General features: G+C 44.8%; 1 protein-coding gene across 1 annotated transcript in view; it reads left to right on the plus strand.

Annotated features, from left to right (window-relative positions):
- The first annotated feature begins 1843 nt into the window (after positions 1-1843).
- The window catches only part of CREB3L2 (cAMP responsive element binding protein 3-like 2), a 130850-nt gene continuing 110581 nt past the window's right edge, over positions 1844-22112 (plus strand). Inside the window, exon 1 of the mRNA XM_010852773.1 lies at positions 1844-2373. Coding sequence (XP_010851075.1) covers positions 2272-2373 — 102 coding nt within the window. The 5' untranslated portion in view covers positions 1844-2271. The remainder of the gene's footprint in view (positions 2374-22112) is intronic.

The raw sequence follows: 22112 nt of genomic DNA on the forward strand, positions 1-22112 counted from the left end.
CATCCGGTCCCATCACTTCATGGGAAATAGATGGGGAAACAGTGGAAACAGTGTCAGACTTTATTTTTCTGGGCTCCAAAATCACTGCAGATGGTGACTGCAGCCATGAAATTAACAGACAGTTACTCCTTGGAAGGAAAGTTATGACCAACCTAGATAGCATATTGAAAAGCAGAGACATTACTTTGCCAACAAAGGTTCATCTAGTCAAGGCTATGGTTTTTCCTGTGGTCATGTATGGATGTGAGAGTTGGACTGTGAAGAAGGCTGAGCGCCAATAAATTGATGCTTTTGAACTGTGGTGTTGGAGAAGACTCTTGAGAGTCCCTTGGACTGCAAGGAGATCCAACCAGTCCATTCTGAAGGAGATCAGCCCTGGGATTTCTTTGGAAGGAATGATGCTAAAGCTGAAGCTCCAGTACTTTGGCCACCTCATGCGAAGAGTTGACTCATTGGAAAAGACTCTGATGCTGGGAGGGATTGGGGGCAAGAGGAAAAGGGGACGACAGAGGATGAGATGGCTGGATGGCATCACTGACTCGATGGACGTGAGTCTGAGTGAACTCTGGGAGTTGGTGATAGACAGGGAGGCCTGGCGTGCTGGGATTCATGGGGTCGCAAAGAGTTGGACACGACTGAGCGACTGAACTGAACTGATCTATCAAAAAATACTTATGAAGGTGACAAATGTCCACACTGGAATGTGTCAGTGTAAGGAACTTTCAGGGACAATTTGCAAAGACTCCCTTATATTTAAAATGAGCAAACTATATATGCAAGCACTTTGTTTCTTTAAAAGGAGGAGTCTGAAAGGAGGAAGAAAAATCACAATGTTGGGGGAAAATATTTTAGAAGAGGATTTTTCTTTCCTAAACTAGGCCTGTTGGTCTGGGCCCCGCCCATCTCTGAGGCCCCCTCTCCCCTCACTCAGTGCTTGGCACCTCAAACTGCAACCACATGTGTTTCCTTGCCTGTCAGTAACAGCAGCTTCTCCCCTAACTTCACTTCATTCAGGTCTGTTCTCAAACCTCACCTACATAGAAAGAACTTTCCCGACTACTACCTAAAATATCATTCGCTTACTTTGGTTTTGTTTTTCTTTATAGCAGTTACCACTTTCTGACATGTGTTTGTTTGTTTACTGCCTGTCACTTCCATTAAGACTTCTATCTCCTGGAAAAGAAAGCCGTTGGCTCTCCTCAATAATGTATGTTGGGTAAATAAAAGAAAAAATAAAATAAAGGCCCATAAAAAACACGACAGAAGAGCCTAACAGAAAGTGGGAGAAAAAAATGGGAGAAGCATGAGCAATTACAATTTGCCAGATATATGCTAACATAAATTCATGCACTAGAGAATATTTATATTTGTGTGCAACGTGTGACTTATTTTTAAAATGTTCTGAAAGAGTTAAATAAGCTAATCTACTTGAAAATACTTAAGACAGAATTTAAATCCGCGCTCACAGCACCGCTACCTTCCAGACGCGTGCCCTAATTTCTCTGACTTTCTCAGGAGACTGAGCGCACCCTCCCTCTTATAAAATGTATTCTTGTCGCTATCTGATTGGCTGTTCCTCCCAGGCTCTCCTTTCTCATTGGTTGTTCCCCCAGTCCTTCACTCCTGGATCCAAGCTCTCCATTTGTCTGCTGCAGCAGACCGTGGCTGCAAGCGGCACTTCAGCCAGAGTAGTTCCCCGGTGACGTCAAAGGCGCTGCCTGCCCACATTCCAAGGCATGGGCGGGGACTTCCCGCAGTCCCCGCCTTTGGGCGGAGAGCAAGACTTTTGATTGGATAGGGCGGCGAGGTGAGCATCCGATTGGTCCCCGCCCTGGACGGAGGCGGAATCTTAGCTGCGTCCTGGAGCAGAGCTGAGGAGCCCTGGGGAGTCTCAAAGTTTTGAGTCTGGAGCAGTAGCGGAGAGTGGGCTTATTGAGAGGGGCTTTTCTTGGGATGAGGATTGATCTCCTGCCTTTATTTTGGAGGCACACTCTGGTTTATTCTCCTCAGCCTACGATCTGATCTCTGGACAGTCTGTTTCCTTAGGAGATTCTCAGGTCTCCGAGGACACTGGACCCTTGGCAGTTCTCTCTGAGGCAGAGGAGCGAACGGTTTGCTTCCTAAGTGCATAAGCTACACGCATACGCACGCACACACGGGCACACACACAGGCACATACCCTCACGCGGAGGCGGATCTCGCCCACCGAGGCCGCCCAGTCCGCTCCCCTCCTGCGCTCAGCATCCTCGGCCCAGCGCGCCTCGGACCACCATGGAGGTGCTGGAGAGCGGGGAGCAGAGCGTCCTGCAGTGGGACCGCAAGCTGAGCGAGCTGTCAGAGCCCGGGGAGACCGAGGCTCTCATGTACCACACGGTGAGGACTCGGTGGGCAGGGGAAGGGGCGGCTGGAGAAGGGTAATTGTCATCAAAGGAACAGCTCGGGACCGGGAACTGGGAAGGGAGTATTTGGGGAAGAGCCTGCCCAGAATGGAGCAATCTGGGGAGAGGTGTGGTTTTTCTAGCTGAAAGCCGCTGGCCCTTTTAAATTTTTGATAACAGTAACGACCCTTTGTATTCCTTTAGCAACTTATACTCTTCTCCAAGGGCTTTTCACATCTGCTATTTCATTTCCTATTGCTCCATAAAGCTGGAGAGGAGGTAGATGGTTTGATAATCTGTTTCGTTTGCTACTGATTTTTGTGGGATGCTTTTAAAAAACTGGACAAAACAAAGCAGTTTCTTTCCTTCGCCGTCATATTCTCTCCCTCTCTTCTTTACTTTTTAATTTGTATTTTAAGAAATATACCTCTGTGTATGTGTGTGTGTTTTGAAAAAAGGCCTTCCTTTTAGGAGAAAGACTACTTTATTTGACTCTTCTAACCATGCAGCCAAGAAGTCTGCTTCCTCCTTCTTCAGAGGAAAGATCAGCAAAGGGGTATGGAAAATCTGAGTGCACATTTCGGAAAGGGTTTGGGGAAGGTGGGACAGCTCACCAGTTTCTTGCTCAGCCTTATGCCCCAGCGACCCTTTTGGGCATTAAACTCTCATAGAGCACACACATTTCTTTAAAAGTTTTCAATTTCAACTAAGTGTTTAGTATTAAATTTGCAACATGAAATTTTGTTTACAACAGCCAGCACTGAGACTGTGACTTTATTGTGAGATCTCTCTGTTTCTTTTTTCTTTTTACAAATGCAGAGTTTATGTTGAGAGAGAGAGAGGGAGAAACACTAATAAAATGAGAAGCTTGGCTGTTTTCCCTTTATGATTCTTTTAGTGGGGTCAGTGCCAGGATATTTGAAACTTGCAAAATGGCCTGCAGGCTCCACCTCTCTGGCCTTGGCCTCTGGCTGACGTTATTTTGGGAAAAGGGAGGAGGGCCTCCCTGTGATTCCCACCAAAGCGTTTGTGGTGGCTGAGAATGGCTTGTTGAAAACAGGCGGAGGGCGGAATGAGAGGGAGTGGAAGCCCATGCTGGGTCAAAAGCCAGATGTGTGGTATGATCTTTTGGGCTGTGCTCGACCAGCCTGTCCTGAGGAGACCATGTAGGCTGCGTTTGGACTGGGGGCCCAGATGTGCTTCCTGTTGCCAGGACAGAACTGAGAGCACATTGGCTCTCAAATATCTTCTGATAATATCTCCAGATGTTTCTCCTGACGTGGGCCACACTTTAACCATGTGCGAGGGGCGGCTCTGTTCTTTTGTCCTGGTGAATACTGTGAAAATGTCTCATCCAGCAGCTGTAATGCTTTGGGTTGTCTTTTAGCTGGTGGGATAATTTATGCACAGGGTCCGCATTCCCTTCTTAGGGCCTCAGGACTTGCATTTGTGAGATCTCAGGGTTTGAGATGCTACCTGTGACTGTGGCATTAACTCCAGGTAGACTGCTCAGGCTGGCTCTCACATCTTTATGAACAGTTTAAGGAGTAAAGACCTTACCTTTCTCTTGGTAGTAAGGGCTTAGTTTTTCTCATTGTGATGAAGCAGTGACGGGTGATTATTTTTCTTCTAATTTGATTTTTTTTTCCAATTATTTTTTATGTCTGCCACTTAGGGACTTGTCTCTCTTCTGGGCAGCTCTCATAAAATACCACTTGTCATTGTTGCAAGTCATGACCCAGAAACTGAGTATATGAATTAGTGTTGAAAGATGAGGTTTAGTAGCACAGACGACTGGATTATATTCCTTCTAAACTAAGGGGAGTTTGGCAGAGATTTGAAAATAGATAACTTTCCCATCTGTCTCTTGAACTCTGTTGAGTGTCCAGTTGCAGAGCTGGTTATTATTGCCATTTGTCCATAATGTGAAATGGCCTGACCTCCAAGTGGAAAAAGGGTGGCCTGATTATGCATCCACTCAAAGATTTATTTGTTCTTGCAGTGAATGGCTGTTGAGTAGCTTCTGTGTGCAAAACACTGCTCTAAGCAGTTGTTGTTGTTCACTTGATAGTCATCTTGGAGTCTTTGCGACCCCATGGACTGTGGCACACCTGGCTTCCCTGTCCTTCACTATCTCCAGAGTTTGCTCAAACTCGAGTCCATTGAATCGGTGATGCCATCCTACCATCTCAACCTCTGTCACCCCCTTCTCCTCTTGCCCTCAAGCAGCTGGGGTATATCAGTGAACAAAAAAACCTCAAAATGCTTGACCTTGAGAAACTTACACTCTGTGTGTGTGTTCAAGGAAAGATAAACAATGAAACAATAAGCATAAGAAGTAAGAGATATGGTATGCCGGACAATAAAGTACTATGGTAAAAGTAAAATGAGAGTGAGGTAAGGGGGATAGAGTGTAAGGGGAATAGAGAGTAAGGTAAGGGGGATAGAGTGAATTGAGTGATCAGAATAAGCCTCCCATACAAAGTGGATCTGAACAGAGGCTTGAAGGAGGAGAGAAGGATCTCAGCAGGTTGAAAAACCAGAGCAAAGGCGCTCAGGTGGGAGTGCATCTGGCATGAGCTTATGGTAACATCACTTTCTGTTTTAGATCCCCCCATTTGGGTCAGTTTTTTCCTTGTAAATGCAGGTTACTCCAGGCAAAGTGCCTGTTTTTGGAAAGGCCCACTGAAACTTTCCAAGTTGAGTAAATTAGGCATCACATAGGGAGTGGAGAGCCTGCAGGGAGGAAAATCGGTAAGGTAATGTAGTTACCATCTATTGAATATTTATCATCTGAAAGGGAGGGCTAGCTTCATAGGCCTGCCACCTGTGCAGTCCCACAGGGCCCCGCAATCTGATGCTATGCTGTCACCATCTTGAAATCCTTAATCATCTTTGAACAAGGGGCTCCACATTTGGATTTTGTATCAGGTCCCATAGATTGTGTAGCTAGTTCTGATGAAAGGCATTGTACTTAGTGCTTTACAAAAATGATATCTCAATGGAACTTCCCTGTCAGTCCAGTCGTTAAGAATTCCTGCTTCCACTGCAGGGGCATGGGTTTGATCCCTGGACTGGGAACTCAGATCCTGCACGCCCTGCGTTGTGGCAAAAAACAAAACAAACAAAAAAAAACTTTCAATGTTCTAATGAAGGAGTTGTTTTATGGATTAAAAAACTGTGGCTTAATGAGTTTAAGCAAATTGGTAAAGGTCATTTAAACTCAAGTCTGCCTGCCTCTAGTGCCCAAACTCTTGCCCACTGTGTTATATGAATGAAGGATCTAGACTTAAAAGGAACTGAGTCAGGGAATGGGAAAGGATATTTGGGGAGTCAGAAATTGCTGAGTCTGAAAGCAGCTAATATTTAACCAAGGTGGCAGTGCAGCCACCAGCCCTTCTTAGCGTGATTACTCTTTTGCTCTAAATAGGGATTTATCTACTACATGCATGATTGCTGCTGTCTGTTTGGCAAAACTGTCACCTACCTGATTTTCAAAACATAGAAGTTGCCGGAGGCTGGGATTGTCACATCTCCCAGGCACCTTCTCTGAACCATCAGGCGCAATGAAAGGCGTGCATAGACAGACTGAATTTGGAATTGCTCATTAGATCCTGAATTATTAGGGCCTTGCAGTTCCTCTTGAAGCTTACAGATTAGTTCCCGTACAGATGATGAGATATAATTTTAAATCAGTGAGTACTTCTTTTGGATACAGGCTAAAAGTGATTTCATAAAAGATGGCAGCTATGAAAATGAGGAGTGTGTATTTTCAAATCATTGTAAGACACCTTGTCAAATTCCCCTCAGCCTGCCGGAGTATTGGACATTTCTAATGTTGATGTTGTGTTTCCTCTAAGATTCTGTGCAGATTACACTTCTGGGAATTTACTGTGGGATTTTGCAATTTAAAGAGCAAAACAGTCTATAAATCTTATCTGTGTATATTATTATATGCACCGACTAAATCTGGGATATAGTCCCTTGGACAGCACGGAGATCAAACCAGTCAATCCTAAAGGAGATCAGCCCTGACTATTCATTGGAAGGACTGATGCTGAAGCTTCAATATTTTGACCACCTGATGCAGAGCTGACTCATTGGAAAAGATGCTGATGTTGGGAAAGATTGAGGGCAGAAGGAGAAGTGGGTGACAGAGGATGAGATGGTTGGATGGCATCACCGACTCAATGGACATGAGCTGGAGCAAACTCCGGGAGATAGTGAAGGACAGGAAAGCCTGGCATGCTGCAGTTCGTGGGGTCGAAAAGAGTTGGACATGACTTAGCAACTGAATAGCAACAACAATATCTGGGAGGAAGCTTAAGAAACATAATTAATAATTTTCTAGTAAGGTGACTTGAGAGACTAGAGGTCAAGAGAGGGAGGGAGAGAGAGGGAGTTGTTTTCACACCGTTCTTTTCGTACTGTTCAAGTTTTTACCTCCTGAAAGTATTTAGGGATTGAATAATGACAACATAAAGGCACCACAGAAAACTGGACTAGAGGTGATTTTAGCCTCCATTTCCTTGTAGGGCTGGGGATCTGATGCTCGCTTAACACCAGCAGAGTCCGGGGAGGCCTTGGGTACTGAATAGAGGAAGCAGGAGTGCTCGGGGGAAGAAGGGCTTTGAGGCTGGAAGATTAGCAGTGGATTTGTGAATGATACTTCATGCTCCTGGTATCTTCTTATGGCTCAGTTTAGCGATCTGAAAAACAGGGATTTTATCAATGTTTACAATGAATTTTTTTTTAAAGGTATACAGTTGGAACTACCAAGTGTTTGCAAAGATAATGACAGAGGTTCTGCTTGGTATTTTATTTTATCTTACTGAGATATTTCTGAGCTTCCCTGGTGGCTCAGTGGTAAAGAATCTGCTTGCCAATGCAAGACTCGCGAGATCAATCAGTGGATTGGGATGATCCCCCGGAGAAGGGCATGGCAACCCACTCCAGTATTCTTGCCTGGAGAATTCCATGGACAAAGCAGCCTGGAAGGCTCGGATCCATTGGGTCACAGAGTCAGATGCAGCTTACTGCCTAAACAACTACAACAAAATAGTCGATTTACAATGTTGTGTTAGTTTCAGGTATACAGCACAGAGATTTATTTATATACATATATAATTTTTTTCTTTTTTCAGATTCTTTTTTCTTATAGGTTATTACAAAATACTGAGTATAGTTTCCCATGCTATAAGTAGATACACACTACTGATTTATTTATAGTAGTGTGTATCTGTTAATTCCAACCTCCTACTTTAGTTCTGCTCATTTTAAATGCTAAATTTGTGTAAATCCAGTCCTTTGTAGAATTATTTAGTGGTTATACTGCTTAAATTTTATATCCAGTTGGTTCTTAAAGTTAAATGACTGAGCCCATCAGATATGTGTACCACATCTTCTTTATTCATTCATCTGTCGATGGCCATCTACCTTGCTTCTATGACCTGGCTATTGTGATACAGCTAATTCACTTTGTTGTACAACAGAAACTAATTCAACGTTGTAAACAATTATAATCCAATAAAAGAAAGACTGAGCCCAGAGGGTGGTAGGTGGGGAGTGAGTTAAGAGGAGGGTCCTTCTGCCTGGGGTGAGAATGTGAGGCCATCGGGCTTCCACAGCCACAGTGACTGCTGGAAGGCAGATGCTGATCTGAGAGGCTGGTGCTTTCCCCTTCCTTTTGGTGGCCCAGAGACTTGATAGGGCTCCAGTGGGATACGGGAGCTTTTGCTGTGATGTTCATCTCCAGCTGTTGGTCCCTGGCCAGATTCTGTGTGAGACTTTGGGTCCTCATGAGTGAGAAGTCATTACTTCTGGTTACATGACCTCCACCAGCTGAATAAAGGTAATGAATTCCAGTAGGAGACAGAATTGTGAAGTCAGTAGATTATGTCTTGGAGGCCCTAAGTCACCTTTCTTCACCTTCACTCCTTTTGTGTTTCCCTCACTTCTTGGACCCCAAGTGCTTGCTGTAATGGTGTTCCCTTTTCAGCCCCTTCTCTTTAATTTTGCTCCCAGGAAAGATTTGATAAGCTTAACACTAAAAATATTAATATTTATAATACTTAACACATGACCCTCTAAGTGGGCATTTATATTTAACAATAATTATTTCAGATTAAAAGGGTGAATCTCTAAATGCAGAACCCAAGGCAATAACCAGGTAGTGGTGGTGGGGAGAAGTATTTGGGGAATTCCCTCCCCAAGGCAGCCTTGCATTGTATTACTGATTTAGTGATGATTTAAAGAATTTTCATTGACATGGTGAAAAGTCTTTGACTCAATTATATTATTTCCTACAAAGTTGTTCTCATGGGGTTGACATGGGTTGGGGGAAGGTGGGTTTGGACACGGTTCTGGAAGATGAGAGGGCAATGATGAGTTTTGTACTTGTCTTTCTTGAGAGATCCCTGAGTGATAATCTTCTCTCGAACTCTGATGTGAAGTTGCTCTGGCAGGAGAAATTAGGCCTTGCATCTAGATTAATAATCAAATTAAAGGACAATGCTTGCAGCTGTGAGCAACTGAAAATTGATTCAGATTGCTTACATAATGAAAGTGAAAGTGAAAGTTGCTCGGTTGAATCTGACTCCATGGGCTATACAGTTCATGGAATTCTCCAGGCCGGAATACTGGAGTGGGTAGGCTTTCCCTTCTCCAGGGGATCTTCTCAACCCAGGGATCGAACCCAGGTCTCCTGTATTGCAGGAGGATACTTTACCAGCTGAGCTGCCACCATTTCCTACATAATAAGTGAATTATTATGTTCTGTTACAATACGCCTAAAACTATAGCTACGTTTGGCTGATTCATGAGCTCCTCAGTGTCACTGTGAACCTAGATTCCATCTCCAGGTTCCAGCTTCAAGTTGTTGGGGACCAGAAAGCAACTCATACCCATATGGGTCTCAAGTATTCAAGATGACAATATCCAGAGGAAGAAGAGAGGTAGTGCCTTGCCTGTGTCCGTTTTTAGGATGGAAGAAACTTTTCAGAAGCCCACCAGCTGATTTCTCTTTAAGCTTTATTATCAAGGATTGGGTGACATCATCATTTCTAAATCCCAATGGCTAGAAAGGGATTTACCTGATTGGTTTAGACTCAACCAGCATGACCATGTGTAACAATCATTGCTAAAATAGTCTGAGTTGCTAGACCTTTCCTTCATGAAAAGGTGTGTTCCTTTAGCCAATGGTTGTTTTTCTCATAAAGATGGGCTAGCAAATGTAAGAAGTTTTGAGACATTTAAAAATGAAATTGCTCTGCATGCATGGGTTTTCCAGGTGGCTCAGTGGTAAAGAATGTGCCTGCCAATGCAGGAGACTCACGTTTGATCCCTGGGTCAGAAAGATCCCTTGGAGAAGGAAATGACAACCCATTCTTGTACGCTTGCCTGGGAAATCTCATGGACAGAGGAACCTGGTAGGCTATAGTCCATTGAGTTGTGAAAGAGTCGGATACAACTTAGCAACTAAACTGCAATGCATGCAAAGGCTGTCATGGAGAGGGTATTGCTGTGTTCCAACTCACAAATGAAGACATGTAGAATTACCTATATTATCTGAACTCGTTGTATCATGGTTAAATATCAGGGCTGGAAGTAACTAGCTGAGCCTTGATCACGATCACCATGCAGGACAAGAATGACTTATTCTGTTTTAGGTCCACGTAACCTCATCTCTGCAGGCAGAAAGCTGGATGTGTTTTTCTAAAGAAGTTGTTTTTTCCACTTGCATATGGCTGTTCAAACAGGGATAAGGTCAGAATGTGCTTGTTTGCAGCTTAAACTGCCTGCCTCAGCCTGGCATAGCTCTGAGCTCTCTGTGGACTGTCTTGGGACAAATGGCCTAAGGCCTTGGATGGGCATTTGATAGGATTGAGGACCTATGGCTGCACTGTGTCTGAATTGCCCAAGTGAGTGAGTTTATGAATGAAGGAGTAGTGTTTACATTCCCTACCTCAGCAGAGGCAAGACTGAAAGGAAATGGTGAAATCCATTATTGGTGTCAGCCTTGAGTATATCCCCCCACGTGGCTCACCACATGCCCTTCACGGCTCTTCCAAGTGAAGTACCACGTGACCTCATTTTTTCCCTGAATGGAAGTGTCTGGGTTACTCATAAAGCACTTAGGAGGTGATGGCCCATTTATCTGGGAAGAATCTGAGGCCTTGAACCAAAATGAGAGATGCTTAGCTGTAACACAAGTTCCTTGAAGGCAGGGGACATGACTGTTTTTTCTCTGCTCCCGAACTGATGCTGAAATTGACGCTCTAGTACTTTGGCCACCTAATGTGAAGAGCCGGCCCATTGGAAAAGGCCCTGATGCTGGGAAAGACTGAGGGCAAGAAGAGAAGGAGGCGGCAGAGGATGAGATGGTTGGATGGCATCACTGACACGAGGGACATGAGTTTGAGCAAACGCCTCAGTAGTGAGGAGTGAAGGACAGGGAAGCCTGGCGTGCTGCAGTCCACAGGGTCACATCACAAAGATTGGGACATGACTTAGTGACTGAACAACCACCACCACCAAGTTCACGATGCTCAGAGATGTGTAATACTTGTTTAACACACTGTTTCATAGAGGGAGGCAGTCTTGGAGAAGCTCGGTGGCCTTGGTCTCTTCTGTTAATGTATTTTTTTAAAACTCTGGATGCTTGTTAAAGCCTCTGCAAGTCTGAAAACTTAATATGAAAGTGAGTTGGGTAGTTTGATGTCAATAACTTTTCTTATTTAGTTTTGAGAACAAGATGGGAGGGGGCGTGATTGTGTAACAGCCCCAGTTTCCACTAGAGTTGAAGGCAGCATTGTGGAAAAGATAGGCCTTTGAGCCAGGCAGATTTGGAATCCAGGGCCACTGTGTCTGGTGACCATGGGCAAGTTCCCTCTCCTCTTTGGGGCTCAGGTTCTTCCCGTGTATCTGCCAGGCCCATAGTAGGCACACTTTTTCACCCTCTCCCCAAAGTCAAATGTCTTTTTTTCTGGGGAGGAGGTGTTCCCATCTCAGGAGTCTGACATCATTCAGGATGCTCAGGGACCTGTAATTATTCCCTCTCACGCATTTTCATTTCCTCTCCTCCTCAGTTTCTGCCTTCTGCTGTAAACACAGGCCTCTGCCTTGAACACATGTTTGCCAGATGCTACTGCCCCTCCTTCCTCTGCTCAGTTTTTCTCTCTTGTTACTGCCAGGTTTTCTCAGACAATAGCTGCAGCCTCCACTTCCTCACTTTTTACTTCGGCCTCCTGTAGGTTCTGGTTCCGACTGCTGCCTCAGGGGTCTCCAGCTTCTCTTTGCTCGATCCACTAATCTTTGCTCCATCCCTACCTGCAAGGTTTCATGGAGATGTTTGGCAGTATTGGCTGACCGCATGGTCATCTTGTAACTCATTTTTGCTTTGGCTTTGGTGACACCTGGAATGCTTCATGTTTCCTCCTTTGCCGGCTGCCTAACCATCTATTAAATGAGAGTGTTTGGTACTTGATCTTTTGTGCTCTCTTGGGCTCCTCTATCAGCTTCAGTACAGCTGGTCTCAGATCTTTACATCTGTTAGTTGTCAGTGGATGGAACCTGGGAGATCTTTGGAATATGACCCAAGATTCTTCTGGGCCATCATGAACTGTTGAGTAGCTCTGGCTGGATGACTTTTGAATCTTCCTGATGTGGTACTTTGAGAAGAGCTGGGAACACTTTGATCCCCCTGATCACTGCACCCCTGTGATCTTAGGGGATGTTTACTGACCCAGCTCTACTGCAGGGTAAACCCATGAGAGGCTCACAAGTCACCGCTGGGACCCAGCTGTTTCTCAAGTCAGTGTCACCCATTAGATGCAGGTTGGGGTGGGCTTGTGCTTATTCTTCAGCTTGGGAAGCCCTTTGTGGTGTTCCACAGTGGTATGTCTAATTTTTTTCTGGGACTAAGTGGAAGGTCCATGTGAAAGTCAGACATCACCTCTTGGATCATGTGCCATTGATCCCTTGGGTGTGTGTAGCTGCTGTCGAGCCCAGTTACAGTTGCCCTGTGTTGAATTGCCTGCCTTTGAGTTGCTCTGTTCTTGTGTCATTTATTTATCTAAATTTTATTGACATTATTGAAGAGCTTTTAGAGAGTTGAGATGGGTTACTCTGAGCTACTCAAACGTCTATGCCTGCTTCTTCTTAGAAGTATCTTGGAAGAGAGTTTTTCTTTGGTAAAACTCACTATAGTACAAGTTACTTCACATCCTCCTCCTTGGTATATGCTGCTCTAAAATGCAGCGTTTGTATTATGGTCCCAGAGGTTCCTTTTAACTCCACCACTGTTCTGTACTGAGTATCATGCTCCCACTCTTGATCTTTAAAAAAAATGGGTGATTTAAAACACCAACAACAAAGTTCAGTTGATTGCTTCTTTCATTTGGGTAACTCGGTGGATATAGTTTTGCATTTCATAGCTTATGTCTTCTGACCTAAAAACCTTGCCTCAGTAAAATTCAGACAAAATAAAGAATGGAAAAACAGAGAGGCACAGAGGTAGGAACATTTTTTTTTTAACATCAGAAACACACACACACACACAAAACCCTCTTCAGACTTCTTGGCAAGTAAGAGGAGTCTGGGGAAAAAAAGCCCTACAAACAGTTTTCTAGTCGTCTGAGTGGAAAATCTTGTTTTTTTTTTTTTAAATAACATTTCATAGCTTGGAAATGTTTGAATAGTTTTTGTTTAAAGGGAAATTCCTTTTGGCTGAGAAAGAGCCTGCAGGATTCAAACTGATAGGGCTATGTTTTTAGAAAACTTGGAGGAAACAAGGATTCGTGATGAAAATGCTTTTTCACCGGCCAATTGTGATAAACAGAAATTTAAATCCAAGGTTACCAGTCATAGCATTTGAAAGGTTCAGCCATTAACTCCTTCCTTCCCTTTGCTTCCTGTCTGTACATCCTGGGGAAACATCTCTCATTGCTGGTCCTTCCTAAAGGAACTTAGTGAACTGCTTTTCTAAACCTGTGTGTTCTAGGCAAGGAGGGTATGCATTCTTGGCCTCATGGTTCTCCCAGCCAGTGAAAAGGAAGATATGTAAATAAGTTATTAAATCGTAAGTCATTGAATATCTGGTGTATGCTTTAAAGCTGTATTCAAAGTCTTTCTGGAGCACACAGGGTACAGTAACAGATCTGAAGGAGATGAAGAGTTGGAGAGCCTCTCATGAAAAAGATGATATTTGCATTGGGTCCTGAAGTATAAATAGGACTTCTCTGGGCCATAGGAATAGTAGGTACAGAGTAGGACTGTATAAAATGTCATAGCTGATTCTGTGAATTTCAAGTAGTTTTTTTGTCATTTCAGGTAGGGTGTTCTGTGGGGAGTGTTGGGAGATAAGGATAAGATCATACAAAGTTGGCCTGCTTTGTTAACCCATTTGGATATTCTTTTGTGGGCTGCAGGGTAGGAAGCTCTTAAGACTTTTAACAAAAAGAAGAGGGGAAGAAATGTGTCTTCGCAAGGAAACCCTAGTGGTTATAAAGGATGGATTGGAGGGGAGAATTGGTGGCAGCAAGATGATCTGCTGGCTGGTTATGTCATCCTTGAAAGTAGGACAGGGCACAGGGGGGCCTTGCGCCATAGGGAGCAGCAAACGGATGCAAGAGAAGGTCAGGAGCTGGATGTAGGGACCTGGTGGCTGTGGGGCATGACGGGATATGGGAGGCATCCTGTTAGCTTTTTGTTTGTTGTGCTGCACAGCGTTCTGGAGCTTAGTTCCCCTACCAGGGATTGAACTCATGTCCCCAGCAGTGGAAGCTCAGAGTCTCAACCACTGAACTGCCAGGGAAGTCCCAACGTCCTGTTTTCTGATGTAGCAGACAGAGTTGATGGTGCCGCTCTTGGTGGAGGAAGGACAAGTTTGGTGGGGAAGATGATGAGTTGAGTTTTAGACATGGCGATCCGATGTGTTGGAACATTCAGGAGAGATATCTAAACGGCGTTTGGAAACATGGGTCTGGAGTTCTAGAGAAAGGTCTGGTGATACACATTTGGGTGTTATGAGTCTCATGGGGGAGAAGTGAAGCCAGTAGTCCAGGGAGATCAGGGAGAGAGTGAAGAGTAGGAAAGCCGGGCTGAGAACGCAGCCCTGGGGACCTGGGGAGGGTTAGCAGAAGAAGAAGAGAAATCTGCAGATGGAACACAGAAGGAATCAGCAGAAAAAGTGGAGAAAATCCAGGAAAATCTCATCGCAGGATCCAAAAGAGGGGAGGGTGGCTACAGAGTGGTCAAGATAAAGAAGGACTGTGTGCTCTTCAGCTGCCTGCCAAGCCCTGGACCACTGTGTGGTGTCAGCTCAGGGTGGGACTGTGTCTGGAGTCGCTGAGGCCCCGGGGGTCTATACCTGTGGGCGGCTCCGTGGCTTTGTGCCGATGGAGTGGAGGCCGTGCTGCCAGCCAAGAGCAGACACTGCCGAAGGGCGGGCGCTGGGAGTAAATATATGTGGTGGATAATCTATACAACAGTGCCTCTTTCTTTCCCTTTGTTTTTGTAAATTTCATCCTCAAAATTAGCCTTGGAGACTGTCCTGGTGCCTGTGCAGTATTGTGAACGTCCTCTCTTCATTCTTCTCTTCTGACTGAATCCCTGTATTCCTGACATCTTTCTCTTGCTGGGGTCCCTTTGTGCATCTGTCATCTACGGATCTCAGGCTTTGGGGTGTGTAGAAGGAGGGTTTTCTGGACTTGTGATATCTGTGTAAGAGGGTTAACAACTGCAACATTAGTTGCTCAGTCATGTCCAACTCTTGGGCTTCCCTGGTGGTTCAGCTGGTAAAGAATCCATATGCATTGCAGGAGACCTGGGTTTGATTCCCGGGTTTGGAACATCCCCGGGATAATGGAAAGGCTACCCACTCCAGTATTCTGGCCTAGAGAACAACAGTCCATTGGATCACAAAGAGTTGGACACGACTGAGCAACTTTCATTTCACTTCATCCAACTCTTGGTAATCCCATGGACCATAGCCCGCTAGTCTCCCCAGTCCATGGAATTTCTCAGGCAAGAATGCTAGAGTGTGTTGCCATTCCCTTCTCCAGGGGATCCTCCCCACCCAGGGATCGAACCCAGGCCTCCTGCATTGCAGCCACGAGGGACTCAGAGAGTTGAAATTTATCAACTGCCTGTGAAGTTTGAGCATTTTCCTTTCTATATATCTGCTGATTCTTCCAAATGACGAAGTATCACATGGACCCAGTAGTTGCCAAAGACGAGTTTGATCACAGAGACATCAACATTATTCACATGGTAGAAAAATACAAAAAAACCAAATTGGCCCCACTTTTAATGACATAGTAACAGGGGGAAGGTGAGGACAAGTGGTTTTTGTAATAAATGTATGAACCCAAGGGCTTTCCAGTGAAAGGGACATTAAAATAAATGATGCTGCTTCAAAGAAAACGTGCAGCTCCAAGCAGTGCCTGTTGGTTCAGGACCTACAAGGAGGACTCTGGGTGGGGGACATCCTTCAGTCCTCCCCATGCCCCCTGCGTGCTGTGGCTCAATGCTGCCTTTACTCTCTGCTGCCCTGTGTCCAGGATGTCATTTTCAAGGCCCTCAAACCTCCCCAGGAGGTGTAGAACAGGAATGAGAGGAGGACTCTGTCTCCAGGACTGAAGTTGGCCCAAGAAAGAAGAGGGTAGAGAAAAAAAGAGAAGAATTCTGTATCCTGACTGCACAGGGAGGAAGCAGCGGGGTCAAAGTTAAAAAAAAATAGACAACTTTTTTAGAACAGCTTTAGGTTCACAGACTTCCCTGCTGGTCCAGTGGTTGAGAATCGCCTTGCAGGGGACACAGGTTCGGTCCCTGGTTGAGGAACTAAGATCCCACATGCTATGGGGCCACTAAGCCCATGTACCTCAGTTAGAGAGTCTGGGTACTGCAACTGAGATCCCCTGCAGCCAGATAAATAGATAAGTAAATCATAAAAATAAAAAGTTTCATGGGTTTCCCCAGTGGCTCAGATGGTAAAGAGTCTGCCTGCAGTGCGGGAGCCCAGGTTCAATCCCTGGGCTGGGAAGATCCCCTGGAGGAGGGCAAGGCAACCCACTCCAGTATTCTTCCCTGGAGAATCCCATGGACAGAGGAGCCTGGTGGGCTACAGTCCATGGGGTCGCAAAGAGTTGGACATGACTGAATGAGTAACACACTTTAGGTTCACAGCAAAATTCAGCAGAAAGTACTGTTTCCATATACTCCCTGACACCACGCACAACCTACCCCAGCATCAACATCCCGCCATTACACACTTTTGGAATGTGGATTCCCATAAGCCAGGGTTACCTGTGACAGCTTTTGATTTTAACTTTGTTTTTTAAAATTAGTCACAGACAAGCTTCCTTTTGTAATCCAACAAGAAGCCAGGTTGGTCCAAAGAGCCTCAAACCTATATTTTTGAGAGTGTGTGTAGGCTGTTTTTTGTTTCTTTTGAATAAAAATTTATTTTAGACAATTTAGGAGCAGACATATAGATTTCAGTTGTTGTTGTTCAGTCACTCAGTCATGTCTTACTGTTTGTGACCCCATGAACTGCAGCACGCCAGGCTTCCCTGTCCTTCACTATCTCCCGGAGTTTCCTCAAACTCATCTCCATTGAGTCAGTGAGACTACAATTAAACTCTTAAAATATGGTGTGTCTCCCTCCCCAACCTCTGCCCCCTTCCATTTACAGGTGGCTTAGGAGCTGGACATTGGAAAGGAGGGTGGGATTGAGTGGGGGAAATACTATATTTTTTTGTAACCATAGAACCTGAAGGCAATCTTTGTAGCTAGGACTTTTAACTTCATACCACCATGAGGTGGTATTCATTTCTCAGGCAGTACCAGGAGTTGTTTTTCTGGTTCTGCTCTGGGTTTTTGAGTTTTCTTCCAGGGTTCCCCTGCAGCCCATGACCTACATTTGGGAGCAGCTGTTAGGCCTAAGACTGTGGGCTGAGGAGGCCGAGGAGGTCAAGCCCAAACCCAGATGGAGACCAGCTTGACCCCCTGGGGTTCCAGGGCATCATGTTCTAACTGAAGGAGCCAGTGATCCTGGTGGTCTTAATGTACACATGCATTTTGTCACATTTTCATGTTTGTTGAGAAAGAAAGGCAGAGAAGGAGAAGTAAAAAAAAAAAAACAATTTGGTGTTTCAGCTGTGTTTACACCTTAGGAACATGAGGTGGGTTTTAAATAAAAAGGAACCCAGTGTTTCCTTTCGACTTATAGGAGGAAACTGAAATTAAGCTCGGCCCAGCTGAGAGGTGGATGGTTGAGCAGATTGAATATGATGAATTTTCAGCTTTCTTATTCCTGCTCTTCCTGTTTCTGTTGTGGATTCTGAATGTCCTGTTGTCTGCTGATTGCTCAACCACTGGGGCAGAGGGTTGGTAGGAAAAAACAAGGATTTTGTAGTCAGCACTGACTTCACAGTCCTCATCACCACCGACCAAATTGTTTATTCAGTGCTTCCCAGTGGTGTCAACTTGGCACCAAAAGAGAATGATGTTATGCACCCGGGTCCCTGAAGTAATGGATGAGGCCGATCACCTCAGGCCACCAGGGGCTCTGTGGGCTCCAGCCCCTACTCAGGGCATTCCATAGATGCACTCTTGAGAAGCTACCAGAACATTGGCAAACATATCATAGGGATCCAGTGAATTATTTGCTGAGTGGATGGATGAATGATTCTGGGCTTACGATCTGGCACTGCCTACCCTGGGTACCTTTCTGAGGTTGTTTCACAAGGCCATGACAGAGGATGAGTGATATGACGTAAACAAAGTGTCTGTCTCCAAGCCTGGTACATGGCCTCTGCTTAGGAGGTAATAGGTTCCTGTCCTCCGTTTTTCTTTGTTAAATTTAAAAAAATTATTAAAAAATTTTCTTTGGCTTCACTATGCAGCATGTGGGATCTTAGTTCCCTGATCAGGGTTTGAACCTATGCCCTATGAACTGGAAGCATGGAGTCTTCACTGCTGGGCTACCAGGGAAATCCCATTTTTCTCTTCTGGTAATTTCAGGGAGGCATAGGAAGGAAACACTTGCTAAATTCTAATCAAAAGGGAACAAAATTAGTAAACAGAATAAAGCCTCTCTAATGTGACCTAGTTATTTTGTTTATTTTCTCTAGTTTTATTGGGATATAATTGACATATAATTTAGGAATTTCAGATATACAACATTATATATATATATATATTGCAAAATGATTACCAAAATAAAGTTGGTTAAATCATCTCACAAAGTTACAATTTTTTTTTTCCTGGTGATGAGAACTTGTATGATCTACCCTCTTGGAAACTTTCAAATACCCAAGACAGTATTGTTAAATAGAGTCACCATGCTGTAAATTATATCCCCAGGACTTATTTACCTTTAACTAGAAGTTGGTACCTTTTGACCATCTTCACCATAATGTGGCCTAATTGTGATGACTTTTAGGTGTGGGGGACCGGGGAGAACCCTAAAAGTTTAAAACCTTAAAAAATCCTAAAAGTTTTTTCAGTTCCTATGTGAATCTTTTTAGGCTCAAGGCCTGGTTTTGATTTGCATGACTGGGTTCACAGTTTGATTTTTCAGGCACCTGCTTCTGCAGAACTGAAATTCTGTGTAGGTTTTGAGGAGGTCGGTTGGTAGCAGGTGTTAACATTCTTCAAGTCACCAGAGGGAGGGCATGCAGGGGCTGGTCCATTCGCCATTCCTGCCTTCGCCTGAAACAGCCATCTGTGACTGAAATTACTCACACTGCTTTTTTAAAAAAATATAAAGAGCATTTCTGGGGCTGATTGTGATAAAGTTGGGAAGTCATTTAATAGGAAGAGAGAGGGAAAGAACGGTAAGTATGGTGTGGGATAGCAGTAAGGCTGTCCGCTGCAGCACTGCCTGGCCTCTGGGCCTCCCAGCAGAGCCACTGCGAGTTCTGTTGGTAAGCTGCAGCAAAAGGTGTTTAAGCCACGGGCTCTCCTTCTGACCCACGACCTGAACTGACCTTCCAGAGGATTTAGTGTAAGTAGTTTAGCGAAGGAACTTCCTCTGACTCTGCTTTTTTGGGAAGCAGAATTCAAAGTTGGTTTTCTCTGACTGCCTCTTTTTAAAAAGTTTTTATTGGAGTATAGTTGATTTACAATGTTGTGCTAGTTTCAGGCATGCAGTAAAGTGAATCAGTTATACATATAAATGAAATCATTCCTTTTTAGATTCTTCTCCCATAGAAGTCATTACAGGGTATTGTAAAGAGTTCCCTAGGCTACACAGGTCCTTATTAGTTGTCTGACTGCCTTTTATGTGGACCAACTAGCATTCTGTCTATCAGAAGGTCCATAGAGATTCTGGCATGTGAGCGGACTCACATCCATAATGCCTTGTTATTTTGGAGTGGGGCAGTTTCAGTAAAACTTTGAGAGGGAGCTGTTAGAAAACCTGTGTCCAAATCTTCATCCCCTCTGGAAGGTACAATTTTTATTTAACAAACACACACAAAACCCATGGCTGGTAACGGAGTGAACGCCGCAGAGAGAAAAACCCTTAGCTGTAGAGGCTAACAAGTGTGAATAAGTTACCTGATGGTTTTTCTCTATAAAGCTGCTTTATTGCAAAACAGCTGGCAGTTTGGGAGACTGGTTAGTTAGTCCTTCACTGGTTTTTCATGAAATGTAGATGATTTTCATGGAGAAGTTTGTTCTTTGGTATTTGCCAACCAAAAGAAAAATATCCTGGTAGGTAGATTTTTTTTCCTGTTGCCCTTTTGAGAAACTATTGCCTAAGCCAAATTTAGAAAAAATAAAACCAGGAACAAAGGTTTCAAGATTGCAAGTATATATGTCACTTGGCTTCAAAATATAGTCATTGAAATGTGTCAGGGGGACCTATTTATCTTATGAACCAAGAAGTCTTTTATTATTTGTTTGTTTATGGCTGTACTGGGTGTTTGGTGCTGCATGTGGGCTTTCTCTAGTTGTGATGTGCAGGCTTCTCACTGCGATGACTTCTCTTGTTGCAAAGTGTGGGCTCTAGAGCTTTCAGGCTTCAGTAATTGTGGTGCACGGGCTTAGTTGCTCTGAGGCCTGTGGAATCTTCCTGGACCAGGGATGAAATCCATGTCCCCTGCACTGGGGATTCTTATGCATGGGACCAGCAGGGAAGTCCCCAAGAAGTCTTGATCGAGGCCTTTTAGGATTGGTGTAGTGGTTGAACAGTATCAGTGGGGCCTAGGATTGTCCCGTCTTTTCATTATACATTGCCTCATGACTGCAAAATGATTACTTTATCTCTGGTGTAATATCAGCCTCCCTGGCAGGGAGAAAGTGAGAGGGCAAAGTAGAAGAGGGTAATACTTGTATTAGAAAAGCCAAGGATGGCTGGACTTCCCTGGTGGTCTAGTGGTTAAGGCTTTGAGCTGCCAGTGCAGTGGGTGAGGGTTCAATCCCTGGTCAGGGAACTACGACCACACATGCCAAGTGGCTCCACTGAAAGATAAAAATAAGAAAAGCCAAGGCTTGCTCTGAGGTCCCTAGCAGAATTCCTGTTAGGTTTCACCGGCCACTTCTCATTGAAGACAAGCCAGGAAGGTGCGTTAGCTGGACACCTTGTTACCCTGAACAAGAGTAGCATCTGACTGTGAGGAAGGAGGGCAGGATGGATACTGAGTGGTTAAGCAGTAGTGTCTGCTGTACCACAAAAGAACATTTTCCCAGACTTATAGGATCCTAGGTCTGGTGGCGCCTTTGAGATGGCCGAGGACAACCCTTCTTGCCAAGATAAGGGAGCTGCTTCATTTTCTTCTGTAATACTTTGGCTCCATGTGTGCCAGCCCCTCAGTTGGATTTTGGGCATCCCTGGGCTGAGCTTCTCATCCCCAGATGTGTAAACTGTGCCCAGAATGTGAGTGTCTGCGAAGTCCCTTTCATGGGAGAGGAGAGGGGCAGGGGCAGGGTAGTGTGTGCATGGGAATCCAAAATTCTGATTATACCTTCTCAGGAAAAGCAGCCAGCCAACAATAATTACTGGGCCGCCTCTGAGCACGGAACCTGAGATCCGGCCTCCTGGAACGCTCGCTAAAGCCATGGAAGACTCAGCTCTGCCCTAGGGGAGCAAAGCCTAAACAGGGCTCCCAGTTCAACGGCACATGTGTGATGAGTGCTGATGGTGGGCGACGGCCTCGGCAGACCAAGGAGCCGGGCCAGGAAGACAGCCTGGAGGAGCTGGCTTTGAGCAGGGCTTTGTAAAGGTCTGTTATTTGGTGGAGAGCAATGGTGTGTAAAAACACTGATTTGAGGGTAAATAGCTTTGCCAGGTTGGAGCCATTTAATAACACTGGCCTGTGTAGCCTGATGTGTTTCCTTTAGAAGAGCAGCCTTGAGTCAACAGAGTTTATGGTGTGTGCAGAGGGGGTGTTGTGTTAGGCAGATTTACTAGAACATGTCAGAAAGACCACTAGCTCCATACTAACTTTTCCTGTGAATTTTCAATTTCAGTCCTCCCATTTCCCAAGGACTGCCTGGCAGCCCTGACATTTCACTTCTGTCCTTGCTTCTCACTGTTTGATTATTCCTCCTTTCAGGGGTGCAGCCAGTCTCCATGGTGCTGTATCTGTGGGCCCAGTAGTGCTCTGGAGAGCATCCCGATTGGAGTCTCTTCACCTCATCTCACCCTAATTACCTCTCAAAGGCCCTGTTTCCAAAAACCATCACACTGGGGTTTGGGGCATCACCGTATGAGTTTTGGGATGGCAC

This window comes from Bison bison, unplaced genomic scaffold, assembly GCF_000754665.1.
Source record: "Bison bison bison isolate TAMUID 2011002044 unplaced genomic scaffold, Bison_UMD1.0 scf7180017864315, whole genome shotgun sequence".
Lineage (NCBI taxonomy): Eukaryota > Metazoa > Chordata > Mammalia > Artiodactyla > Bovidae > Bison > Bison bison.